The sequence below is a fragment of the Penicillium citrinum genome (genome assembly GCF_028827155.1).
Source record: "Penicillium citrinum strain IBT 23319 chromosome Unknown utg000003l:1.0-4596430.0:1.0-4598250.0, whole genome shotgun sequence".
In the NCBI taxonomy this organism is placed as follows: Eukaryota; Fungi; Ascomycota; class Eurotiomycetes; order Eurotiales; family Aspergillaceae; genus Penicillium; species Penicillium citrinum.
Genome location: NW_026622688.1, coordinates 3,295,904 through 3,308,131, shown reverse-complemented (window position 1 = coordinate 3,308,131; position 12,228 = coordinate 3,295,904). Strand labels below are relative to the sequence as shown.

The window sequence follows — 12,228 nt, the reverse complement described above, 5'->3', positions numbered from 1 at the left end:
GAACGCGTAAATGTTAGTCAGCATCCTTTGTCCGGAATAACTATCCAAAAGTGGGCACGCAGCCGGAATATCTCCATATCGTGTCCGAGCGATTTCATGGGCCGAATCCTATCCGGAGAGATCAATATACAAATTTACTGTCCAGTTCGCAAAGATGGCAGATGATTCTCGGGAGCCAGGCTCTGCACAAGAGCCCGGTAGCCATCTCCCAGCAAGCACACCATCCACCGATCCGAAGAAACCCAAGCACGAATTCCCTCAGTCGCAAGTGGGAAAGTTATGGGACGCCTTCGGTAACCCAGAGGAACCGCTCAATGCACTCGCAAATGCATCTTATAAACCCCCAGGGAAAGACCCCAAAGATGTTTCATACTCAGATGTCATTGGGTCATTCTCAGTAAATGAGCTCTCGACTTTTCACAAGGCTCCATGTGCACGAGAGTCATTATTGACTGGAATTGGAGCCGGTTTTGGAATTGGTGGAATTCGAGGTGTATTCGGCGGTATGATTTTCTGTGAGAAGTGCAAAATGAAGGACTAGAAACTAAAAGAACCCTCTAGGTATGCGGTCATTATGGTCTGCCGGTAATTGGGCAGTTGGAATATTCGCCGTCACCTCTCTCGCCTCCTATGAGTACTGCCGCCGACGCCGAATCGAAGAGCTGCACGGTATGCAACAAGCAGTCGGGTTGATGAAACAATTCAAGGAGAAGAAACAGAAGGACAAGGAAAATGCCGCTGCGGAAGCAGCGCAACGCGCCGAAGAGGAAAAGCGCAAGAAGAGTTGGACCAACCTTTCCAACTACAAATTCTGGTAAGGTTACTCAAGTCATGAGTCGGAGTCAAAGGTGTTGGTGGGAGCATGTCCAAAAAGATAGTATATTTCAGTCCTGTATAGGATGGGTTGGCATTAAATCGTCAAGTCATCTCTGTGTATCATATCTCTCAAATGTCCATTTAGCTGGGGAAATCATTCAAGGATCATTCAAAACCATCTACTCCCAAAACACCATGAGCGATCATCCCATGAAATGCGACAAACAAAAATCCACAGCAAATGCAAGCTAAATATAGTTGTAAAGCGTAGCCAATGGTGAATAGGCTTTTCCAATTTAGACATCAAACTTGACTCGCTTCTGGATTGCACCTTCATGTATGCTTCGAATAGAGTCAAGGTTCATGCCATCATTCCTCCTTTCGCGCCGTCTTTCGCGGGCTTCACGAGCTTCACGGGACTTCCAATCAGCGACCTGTTTCTGTCGTTTCTGAGAACGCGCCCAAGCCATAGCTGCGGTAGGTTTAAAACCCACTCCATTTATTCCATAGCCATCGTCGGTCGGATCTGACGGGTTATGTCCCGTAATTTCGTTATCATGCCAAGTGAACGGGTCCTCTGGAGTAGTCTCTGGGAGAGAGTCTATAGGAGGGGATAGTCTTTGCTTGCGAGAGTTCGAGGGCGAAATGGGATCTTGTTTTTTCTTAGGCGATGGCGTAACTCTCTTTCTTGAGGAAGACTTTTTGGGCGTTGTGGGAGCATCGTCTGTTACGGCTGCAACCACTCCTGGAGGCTGATGGAGGTCTTGGCCAGAGACAGATTCGTCGGTGATGGGTGGCAAGGCTTCAGGCATGGTCTTCGGCTTGTGGTTCTCATACTCAACACCTTGCTCCTCAAGCTGCAAGTGGACTTGTCTAATGTCTTCTCCCTGTGAGTTACCTGGTGGTGTTTGTCCCAAGAACCGATCACCTCGAATTGCTAGTTGCCCGAAGCGACCTGCCACCGCCGCTCGCGGACTGTGTCGCCCTTGTTCAATATCTTCCCGCAATCGAGTTTCTTGGAAGCTCGCAACCGATACGGTGGATGTCGGCGATGCAGATGGGCTGTAGCAATCTGATTCGGAGGGTTCTCGCTTGCGCTTAGGCGAAGTGTAATGTGGAAATCCTGTCGGCATCATCGCGGGGCTTAGGTAGTGGTCGTGATTGTAGTGGGGGCTTCGCGACCGGTCAGCCCTAAGGAAAGCTTGTATATGAAGAGACACAATCAAGCCAGGCCCCTGCCATCACTTTAGTGTGGGCTGCGACAGTCCATAGTATCTGCTCATCAAGAGTGCGGAGAGAGCAAAGTGAGGGGCACAACCATTGGACGCTCGGCTGGTTTTGCGATGTGGGAACCAATCGATGGGGAGGGAAGTCTGCAACGGCCACGCAACGTCAACCTTGGAGGTCATGGAGTATATAGTATGGTATTAAAAATAGGATGCTAAGAGAATGGACCGAGAGATATGAGAAAAGTATTTGAATCATAACAGTAAATTGAATATAATATCAGATAAAGGATCACGAGATAGAGCAAAGCTTATTGCCGTGGAATGGCCTCAATCGAATAATTTACAGATCCCCGAGCCCATCGAGTCGTGAACAAGATCAAACACAAGAAGGAAACCCAACGCCATGACAAAGACTCCCGGTAATAAGAAAAAGCGCTTTTTAAGACTTAGACTTCTTCTTTGAAGGCTCCGCGTCGTCAGCGTGCTTGCGCTTCTTCTTCTTCTCGGATTCGCCCTCGCCGACATCAGACTTCCGCTTCTTCTTCTTTTCGCTCTTGTCAGCCTTGTCGCTCTTGTCCTTCTTCTCCTTCTTGTCCTTCTTCTCTTTCTTCTCCTTCTTTTCCTTCTTCTCCTCCTTGTCGGCGTCCTCCATCTCTTCGTCGCTGTCATCGACATCGACGTCAATACCAGCAAGGACGGCATCCATAGCAGATTTCTAGAAGATGATTGTTAGCATAGATCTCACTGAACTTGCCTTTCTTCTTCATTCATGAAGCACATACCATAGCAACCTCATTCTTGGTGGGGGCGGCACCAGTGGAGTAGAAGTCCAGACGCTCCTCAACTTGCTGCTTGAGAACCTCACCAAACTTAGTGGACGGGGTCTCGGAGAAGTTGTCGATACGGGAAGCGATAGAGCACTTGTTGGCGAGGAAACGGGAGATACGGCCCTTGTTCTTGGGACCAGCACGACCAATGAAGGATGAGTGGTACAGCAAACCATACTTAGGGGTGTTACCCTTGGTCTTCAGAGCACGAAAGAGGGCCTTCTCGGCACCGAGGATTTGAACGGTGGAGGCGGGGTACTTGGACAGGTTGGTCAAGCTACCAGCGTGGGAGATGAGACGAGCACCGACAACCTCACCAATCAGGGCAGCCAGGTTAGGAGCAACAACGCTCATCTTGGAAACCAGGTACTGGTAAAGCTCCTTACGATACTTAGCGAGGCTGACACAACGCTCGGCAAAGGCAATGACGTTCTCCATATCAGACTCGGAAATCTCCTGACCCATACTGTGCTTGGCGGCATCGATGATGCTCTGGGCAACGTCCTTGTCATCCTCAACGAGAGCGGCAATATCGTGCAGGTGCTCGTCGGTCAGGTTCTTCTTGTCTCTCACGAAAAGAGCAACTTCAGCATAGCGCTGGTTCTCCGAGACAATCTTGAACAGCTCGGGGAAGTGCCACGAGTACCACTCACGAACACGCATGGAGAAAGTGTTGATGGCCTTGTCGAGTTGGTCAAGAATGGCAATGGCCTGGATGATGTGGTTGTCGTCACGTTGAACGGAGAACTTGACCTTGGCGCGAGAGTAGGCGTGGCCGAGACCAAGCTGGGCGGTATCCATGTCACCTTCACGGAGTTCCTTCAGCAATTTGGTGAAGTGAAGACGAATACCACGGAGGAGATCCTGAACAACTTCGCTAGTGTCACCAGTCTCGCACTCCACGAAGGAGAAGGCGGACTTGATGCTACCGGCAAGACCCTTGTCGCAAAGGCCGAGAGTGACCTTGCCCTTCTTGTTCGGCTTGGGAAGGTTCAATTCAAGGAAAGAAATCAGAGTCTCAGAGGCGACACCCTCCGAAATATCGTTGATTTCACCGAGAGCCTGCTTGTTGTTTCTATATGGGGTTAGTCAAATGATTTTCGTTTGATGGAAAATTTGTATCATGGCGCTTCGGGCGCGCAAAAAACGTACTCGAAAGGCAGGAAACTAGCCAACTCAACCATCTTGCCAAACTTAGCAAGGTCGTTCACACCAGATTGAACCTCCTTCAGGCTGTTGCCCACGATGTCACCCTTCATGGTGTTCTTGAAGAGCGAGTAGCCCATTGGGCTCTCGAAGAGAAGAAAATCGGCCATTGTGGTAATCCTAGGCCCAGTCAAGCACAAAATTTGACCCAAAGGATATGTTCAGCGACGAACACCCAGGAATAATCACAAAGGGCGGTCCGGGGTGGGTTGCTGGATCGGACGTTGTTCGTGAGGGCGGAAAGGCCTTTTCAAAGTCGAAGTTCGAAATTCCAGAGGGAGCTCTTTTTTTTCGCCGCTAGTGCGAATCGGTCGTGTGGGCTTTTTGCCAAAAATCATCCTCACCGCTCTCGTCGAACCAACGCGGGCAATTCCCAAACTCCCCTGCTGTACCGGACAGCTCCCCCCCTATCTCATAATCTGTATTTTTCTTGGATTGAGCTCCAGTTCGATCCTTTTGACTTGCAGATATGTCTGCGACCCAGTTGCTGAATCCTAAGGCCGAGTCCCGGGTATGCATTGATGTCCCCTCTGCCAGATATAACCCCTCTATGGCCCGCACTAACATTTCATTTAGCGGCGTGGTGAGGCCCTGAAGATTAACATTGCTGCCGGAGAAGGTCTTCAGGATGTCCTCAAGTCGAACTTGGGTCCCTCGGGTACCCTGAAGATGTGAGTGGGAATTTTTTGCTGTGAGGGTGACCGCGACAAAAGCTAACAAGTTTGCCCAGGCTTGTCGATGGTTCAGGCGGAGTACGCATAAATTCCCTTTTGCTCACCATTATCCTCTCAAGATTCGATATACTAAATTGGGGTCCTCATACTAGATCAAATTGACCAAAGATGGAAATGTTCTGTTGCGTGAAATGGTTCGTTGAGATATTGCTATCCCCCACGTCCGACACAGCATCATGGCTAACATTTTGCAGCAAATCCAAAACCCCACTGCCGTAAGACGGACTCGCCTTGAACGAACCCTCGTATCCCTCGCTGATAGTTTACAAAGGTTATGATTGCTCGTGCGGCCACAGCACAAGATGATATCACTGGTGATGGCACAACGTCGGTTGTGCTCCTGGTGGGAGAGCTCCTGAAGCAGGCGGATCGTCATATCACCGAGGGACTACACCCCCGAGTGATCACTGATGGTTATGAGATTGCCAAGGATGAAACTTTGAAGGTATGCCTTTTGTGACTTCTTTTGCTCTCTATTCAAAACTAATTCCCGACTGCCCTAGTTCCTCGACAACTTCAAGCTTGAGCGTCCCGTTGACCGCGAGTTGCTTCTTTCCGTTGCTCGTACCTCCCTCTCTACCAAGTTGAACCATGCTCTTGCTCAACAGCTCACCCCTGATATCGTCGACGCTGTTCTCGCCATCCACCGAGCCCCCGAAAAGCCTGATCTGCACATGGTTGAGATTATGACAATGCAACACCGCACATCATCTGAAACCCGCTTGATCCGTGGTCTGGCTCTGGATCACGGTGCTCGTCACCCCGATATGCCCAAGCGAGTTGAAAATGCATTTATTTTGACATTGAATGTCAGCCTGGAGTATGAGAAGTCCGAGATTAACTCTGGTTTCTACTACTCTTCCGCGGAGCAGAGGGACAAGCTGGTCGAGAGCGAGCGCAAATTCGTTGATGCTAAGCTGCAGAAGATTGTGGAGCTCAAGAAACAGGTTTGCGGCAATGATCCCAAGAAGGGCTTCGTCGTAATTAACCAGAAGGGTATTGATCCCCTCAGCTTGGATGTTCTCGTCAAGAACGGCATCATGGCTCTCCGAAGAGCCAAGCGCAGAAACATGGAGCGCCTGCAGCTTGTCTGTGGTGGTACCGCCCAGAACAGTGTTGACGACATGACTCCCGATGTCCTTGGTTGGGCCGGTCTGGTCTATGAGCACCAACTTGGTGAGGAGAAGTTCACATTCGTCGAAGAGGTCAAGGATCCTAAGTCCGTGACCATCCTCATCAAGGGACCCAACCAACACACTATTGCCCAAGTCAAGGATGCCGTTCGTGATGGTCTTCGTTCCGTCTACAACTCGATCGTTGACGGCTGTGTCGTTCCTGGTGCGGGTGCCTTCCAGGTTGCTTGTGCTGACCACCTCAAATCGGAGGTCCTCCGCAACACTAAGGGCAAGGCTAAATGGGGTGTAGAGGCATTTGCTGATGCGCTTTTGGTCATTCCCAAGACTCTGGCTGCGAACGCCGGCCACGATATTCAGGACTCTCTCGCTGCTATGCAGTACGAACGCAAGGATGGAAATGTCGTTGGCCTGGACCTGAACACTGGTGAGCCTATGGACCCTGTACAAGAAGGTGTTTTCGACTCCTACCGTGTGCTTCGCAACTGCGTCGCTTCCAGCACAGGCATCGCGTCCAACCTTCTTCTGTGCGATGAACTTTTGAAGGCTCGACAGATGGGCAAGGCTAGCGGCCCTGGCGGCGAAGAGTAATGCATTGAATGATGACCCTCGGTGATTTCATGTAAAGAATTAGATGGATTGGGCTTGAAAATTTGAATTTTCAAGTTGTCTCTTTCCACAAAAAATGCACACAATAATTTTCGTACGAGTATCTTTGATTTCCAATATCCTTGAGCAAAATTAGATCGGATGAGGACCGATTTCCACATGCGTACTGCTTGCTAGTCTAGTTAGTGCTTCTATTTGATAGGAATATACCGTGTAGTAGTTCGTAGCTGAATACTGGTTGTACTCAATCAAGGATGTACTAGTGATCGTCTTGAGATATCTATCATTACTAGTATTATATCGCTAAAAGGACTTTTTCATTATGTACATGGGAACATGATCATGCTATTGTTCCGCCCCAGAACCAATCTCAGAATCATCAAGTATGGGCACAGACAACCATCCCCCTAGAAACCCCTCGTCTTTTACCGGGTCTTCTAATGAAAGATGGTTGGATTCAGCCCACTCCTGCACGTCCGACTTGCGAATAGTCATTATAAGGCCTTTGTCAGGATCTTCGTCTCCCATCAATCTGGGCAGCTTCCGCTTCTTGGGGCTTGTATCAGGTTGCAGTACACCCATGAATTTGGTTGCTGTGATTACATCTTCCGTCAACATTCCTGTAGCAAGACCGATCTCCTCGACGGTCATAAGTTCTTGAGGGGGGTTCTTGAGGGCGCCTTTCGAAACGTTGGCTTTCTGCGGGGACGCTTCAAGCTTGCTGCCGGGACGTTTCCCACAGAGCAGGTATCTTGCGATCCGTTCGGCCCAGAAGCGATTATAACTCTTCTGGCCTAGATCACTGAGAGGCTTCTCAGGTCCACCAATGTATCCACCGGGTCTTTCCCACCCACTAAGCTTATAGCTTACCCCCATCAATAGTTTTCCAAGTTGTTTATGCTGATATGGTGGGAACACACAAATACAAGCGAGGTTGTTGGCATCCCACGAAAGCTTTTCTCTAGAGTAGAAGCCTAGGACATGGTAGTTTTCTGGGTTGGTCGGATCGGTGAAGGTGAGAATATAGTAAAGAAAAGTTGCTACATCGAAAAAGACGGTCTTGTGATCGAGGAATAGTTTGGCAAAGAGCGACAAGTTTTGACCAAACAGTTTGTGTTCTTCTCCATCGACCTCCCACACTGCATAACCGCCATGTTCGTAGACTTTGTTCCCAGGTGGTATGGTGCGGTGTACACAAGCTCGTGTATGCTCGGCAAAGGCGAGGGTATCGCAGGAATACCTGAAGCACCAGCGACATACGTAGAGGCGATCAGCATCCTTGGCGACAAGGTCTTCCGGGTAGATAGACTGGTACCACGGAGTAAACAGTAAATCTCCTAGCACAATATTCTTGATATTGCGGTCACCTGGACTCTGAAGATGCGACGAGGGCTTTGTAGCAGCCATTGGCGCCTATAGTAACGAGATCCCTTTGCGCTGTACGTTTTCCGACTTCAGTAGTTTCCTGGGATGTAGAGCTTATATAATAATGCTGCCATTGGCGTCACCATGGAGGTAACAGTTCGAGTGCGTTGCGAAATTCGAAGCAATATAGTCGCATCACCGACATGAATGGTGACTATGCAGGCATTGGAGGGATGCGAGCTCTCAAATCGCTGGGCTGATCAAGCTGGGAAACATCAAATTGCGCTGGTGAGGTTCGCGTCAGTCACGAACGATCGTCGCAATGCTGGATTGATTGTCATGTGATCTATCATGTGGGGCTCCTCTATCTTATCCGTTGTTGCCTGGAATTATTACGAGTGCATATCAGCAGGACTGAGGTCATCCCTGAGACTTGACTTCTTGCACTTCCATCCTTTTGCTGTCCTTCTTAGCTTTGAAATATTGCAGGCAACAACAATAAATGTCTCATGGTATTTGATGTTGTTGCGGCCTCGTTTATTCATGAGTTTTGCAGATAACTCGAGAATCATAACCATATTCCGCATCTGAACCAAACTGCGTGCAGTATCGCCCCCCACTCAGTTTACTCCCCGAGGCTCGGAGGGTCCTTCATTCCACGATGTTGAAGCCCTTCCAGATCAGAGACCTTCAAGGCCCTCCATTACGGGACCAGGAGGGGGGTTCTGATGGTCCTCGTGGAGTTGTTCGGATCTCCGCTAGTGATTATGATGATCTCGCTTCAAACCATCCACGGGCCAGACTTAGCTATCTCGATGATGATGATGGTGACAAGATCGAAGTAAGATACAACTTTCCTTGATGTAATTTCCTTGCACCGACTAATACACGCGTTCAACAGGTCGGATCCTCCTTCGAGCTTTCTCAACGTCTTGATGAACCTGTCGATATGGAAATGATCCCAGGTTCCGGAGATGAGCTAAAGCAGATGCATCTCTTTGATATCCGTCGATCCAACTCTGTCACAAAATTGTGGAAGCGCTTTGAATATAAGGCTGAGGACACAGCCGAGTCAACCCAAGTGAGGAGCAATGTTGCCACCGATAACGAATTGGCTGTCCCCGCAGATACATCTACATTCTCTCCTACTGAAGCTCCAGCGCCTCTTCTGTCTGGATATGAGGCCGAACTTGCGAATTTGGCTCAAAGTCCTACTACATCTTTACCTGACCGTTCCCGTCGAACTTCTACATCTGGACCCGAGTCAAATACACGTCAAGGCTCGCAACAGGACTCGCAACCGCTCATGGCAGCATTTGAAGCTGAGCTAGCAAACCTTATGAGACCTTCAGATTATTCCACTCCAACTCAGCAGGCAGAATCAATATCACAGTCAGATCAAGGCAGAGGTTCAAGTTCACAGCGAACTCCTCACCCTGTCGAGATCCTCGCAGCTCAACTCCTTTCACATCTTTCCAGTGGTGCTAACATGGTTCAATCTGAGTTTGCGGCCAGACTGCCAGAATTGCAGCGTCAATTACGGGATGCTCGAAGCCAGCTACGGGATGCGCAGAGAAGCCTACCTGAAAATGTCAGAACGTCGCTACAACAGCTTCTCGCGACAATTGAGGCGCAAATGAAAATCGCTCTCGAGAACCTACCTGATGGAGGGCGACAATTTGCAACGGACGCAATCAACACCGGGAGACCTATGGCTGAGAATGCAGCAGACAGCCTGCGCTCCATGGCCTCCGAATTCAACGAGTTTGGAACGTCATTATATGCTGCTTTCGAACAAGAGTTTCTACGAGGTGGTTTCCCTTCTGGGATCCCTGGCTTTAATTCTACTACCAGCACCAACACCACCAATAGTGCATCGCCCGGCCCTGCGAATGATTCTGCTTCGTCGGATACTAGCTTTCAAGGCACTGAATGTTCGCCCATGGATGCAAATAAAGAAGCTCCTGTTGCCACTCAAGCACCATTCGCTCCTGCTATGCCACCGGTTTCTGATAAAACTAACCAAAACGCGAGGAACAGTGGTGAAGAGGCTGCCAACCCTCACTTATATGAAGGCCATCCTTCCTGGATGGCTCCTCCTCCTCCCCCTCCTCCCTCATTTGCATTTGTTCCTCCGGTCCCATCTTATCCTCCAACTTATTGGGGACCCCCCTCACCCCCCGGGCTTCTGGCCCCGTTCAGGCCATGGGTCATGGAACTTCAATCTTAATCACCCTCCTCATCCTCGCCCCCATCCTCCTCGTCATCATAAACATCGCCTTGATCATAATCATAATCATCCTCCTCACCCTCCTCCAGTCCCCCCTGCCCATCACCACCAACATCCCCCACCGCCATACCCAGGTCGATGGCCTGTCCCTGGGTCGTTCGGCCATTTATTCTCCAAGTCATCTCATCATCATCAGACTCATAATCAGACTCAAAACGGCCCGTTTCCTGTGACTACTGCTGCTACTCACGCCCCACCCAGGGATAGTACGACACATACCGAGGACGAAAACAGAACTTTGTTCATAGGTAATGTCGGCTACAACGTATCACCAAGAATGATTCAGGATGTTTTTGCTTCGAAGGGCTTCATTGTTCACGTTGACCTCCCGTTGGATACTGCCTCGGGCAAACATGCGGGCTTTGGCTATTTACATTTTCCTTCGAAATATCCGGCTGTGGCTGCAATAGACGCACTTCAGGGAACTTGCATCGATGGCTATGCGATAAATCTCGAATTCAACGAGAGCATGCCCATTGAAAATGTCCGCACTACATCACACTCGAACCACAAAGCGGCCCCCGCAAGTAACTCGGAGCAGGTTACTCGCAATCATCTTGCTCAACAAGACAGCTCTACCAAGCGGAGAAAGTCCGTGACTTTTAAGGAGCCATCATCAGCCACCGATGAGGCTAGCGACGCCACACTCTCCGGAGCTAATGCATCTGAATTACCTCCGCTGATTGATCTATCAGCTGGAGATTCTTCTGAAACTACGCTTGTCTCTTCACATGCCGTCGAGAATAATTCCAAGTCGACTGTGGCCGAGGGGGACCCTACTTTCTCCAGCTTCAACCCGGAGCAGGAAATGAGTCGATTCCCACCTGTCTCTCAATTGGAAGCACAGTTACTCGCAGAACGCAGCGAACAATATGCGAATAAAGCAAGTGCACACAGCCGCCCGAATCCAGAGTCATCTCTGCGAAGGTCTCTGACTACTTCCGGGACTGGTAGACAGCCCGCTTCTGACTTGACGAGACCCTCGCTTCGTCGTCCCAAGTCGTTCATGTCCGCGCACTCGAACACATCTCAAGCCATTCCCTCAGATGAAACCAGCTTCTCTAAATTGAGGCGGCGCGCATCTGAGCGACATGGCCTTCGAAGTGGTGCCGAAACAGACACCTGGGCACGGCTTGATAGAAGGGAACGCCGTCGCTCCCGATCATCGTCCCAGCAAAGCACTCCCGGAAGCTTCCCTGTTGATCAGCCAACTCAATCCTCGGTTCCTTCTGGGTCTGAGTGCGGAAGCCGTCATGGATCTGAGATCGATGACTGCGTTTCCTCTCTTATTGATATGGGATACGGCACCGCCGAGGACGGTGGACCGATGCGAATGGCTATTTATGCAGCTGCAGCAAATTGTAATGTTCTAGATGCTATCGAGATGATCGAGGAGGAGAGGAAAGCATATGCTAGCCATAAGCAGACGTGAAGCGGAAACCAGGTTGCCCTTTGATTTTTTTCCCTCTCAACTGAGTCGCTCATTATCTCTTGGCTTGTTCCTCGCCATATTCAACGCTTTATGACACCATACTTCACGTTCCATAATTTGCCTGTCTGAATTTTAGCTAATCTCAACCTTATTGCTTGAACTATTTCGTATCAAATCCTTGCATAGTTGAAAAAACTGGTTCGTGCTATGAGTAAACACTTTGGAAGCACTCCTTCAGCACACTGCCCAGTGAACGGTGGATGAGTCTTCACCTGGTTGAATTAGATATGCCAGGTGGCAGATATAAATAATGGAAGGATTATATATGAACAGGGCTGTTGCCATGGTCTTAGTAATACATTAATGTGACTCACAACCTGGAGTGATAGCTCGACAGAGACACCAATTAAGAAGAATATCTATCATTTACTCAAATTCAATATGAAATGGTTGATCTCAGTCCATAGTTTGTGGTATACAACAACTGTAGAGCGAATGCGGACGGACCCACGCTCCGTCATTTTTCCAGCCCGCAACCTCCCAACTTCACAACACTTTTTGAACCACCAACAACACGCTAACTTGCT

General features: G+C 49.5%; 7 protein-coding genes across 7 annotated transcripts; 4 read left to right on the top strand and 3 right to left on the bottom strand.

The window, feature by feature from the left end:
* Positions 1–154: 154 nt before the first annotated feature.
* Positions 155–818, top strand: N7469_004455 (COX20 family protein; the record flags this gene model as incomplete). Its single annotated transcript, XM_056643375.1, has 2 exons — positions 155–503; positions 562–818. 2 exons carry the CDS (start codon positions 155–157, stop codon positions 816–818), a joined length of 606 nt encoding a protein of 201 aa, XP_056502787.1.
* Positions 819–1,112: 294 nt separating this feature from the next.
* Positions 1,113–1,952, bottom strand: N7469_004454 (uncharacterized protein; the record flags this gene model as incomplete). The annotated part of the gene is made up of 1 exon (XM_056643374.1): positions 1,113–1,952. One exon carries the CDS (start codon positions 1,950–1,952, stop codon positions 1,113–1,115), a length of 840 nt encoding a protein of 279 aa, XP_056502786.1.
* Positions 1,953–2,484: 532 nt separating this feature from the next.
* Positions 2,485–4,260, bottom strand: sik1 (snoRNP complex protein NOP56; the record flags this gene model as incomplete). The annotated part of the gene is made up of 3 exons (XM_056643373.1): positions 4,025–4,260; positions 2,828–3,947; positions 2,485–2,760 (listed from the first exon to the last, which is right to left on the bottom strand). The coding sequence occupies exons 1-3, from the start codon at positions 4,186–4,188 to the stop codon at positions 2,485–2,487; spliced, it is 1,560 nt and encodes a 519-aa protein (XP_056502785.1). The 5' UTR covers positions 4,189–4,260.
* A 287-nt stretch (positions 4,261–4,547) lies between these two features.
* N7469_004452 (chaperonin-containing T-complex subunit CCT6) lies at positions 4,548–6,536 on the top strand (the record flags this gene model as incomplete). Its single annotated transcript, XM_056643372.1, has 7 exons — positions 4,548–4,589; positions 4,655–4,749; positions 4,809–4,830; positions 4,905–4,946; positions 5,007–5,027; positions 5,084–5,257; positions 5,316–6,536. 7 exons carry the CDS (start codon positions 4,548–4,550, stop codon positions 6,534–6,536), a joined length of 1,617 nt encoding a protein of 538 aa, XP_056502784.1.
* A 363-nt stretch (positions 6,537–6,899) lies between these two features.
* N7469_004451 (putative histone acetyltransferase (MysT1)) lies at positions 6,900–7,961 on the bottom strand (the record flags this gene model as incomplete). Its single annotated transcript, XM_056643371.1, has 1 exon — positions 6,900–7,961. One exon carries the CDS (start codon positions 7,959–7,961, stop codon positions 6,900–6,902), a length of 1,062 nt encoding a protein of 353 aa, XP_056502783.1.
* Positions 7,962–8,580: 619 nt separating this feature from the next.
* On the top strand, positions 8,581–10,149 carry N7469_004450 (RNA binding protein; the record flags this gene model as incomplete). The annotated part of the gene is made up of 2 exons (XM_056643370.1): positions 8,581–8,760; positions 8,821–10,149. The coding sequence occupies 2 exons, from the start codon at positions 8,581–8,583 to the stop codon at positions 10,147–10,149; spliced, it is 1,509 nt and encodes a 502-aa protein (XP_056502782.1).
* Positions 10,150–10,486: 337 nt separating this feature from the next.
* Positions 10,487–11,641, top strand: N7469_004449 (RNA recognition motif domain-containing protein; the record flags this gene model as incomplete). The annotated part of the gene is made up of 1 exon (XM_056643369.1): positions 10,487–11,641. The coding sequence occupies one exon, from the start codon at positions 10,487–10,489 to the stop codon at positions 11,639–11,641; it is 1,155 nt and encodes a 384-aa protein (XP_056502781.1).
* Between the last annotated feature and the right edge of the window lie 587 nt (positions 11,642–12,228).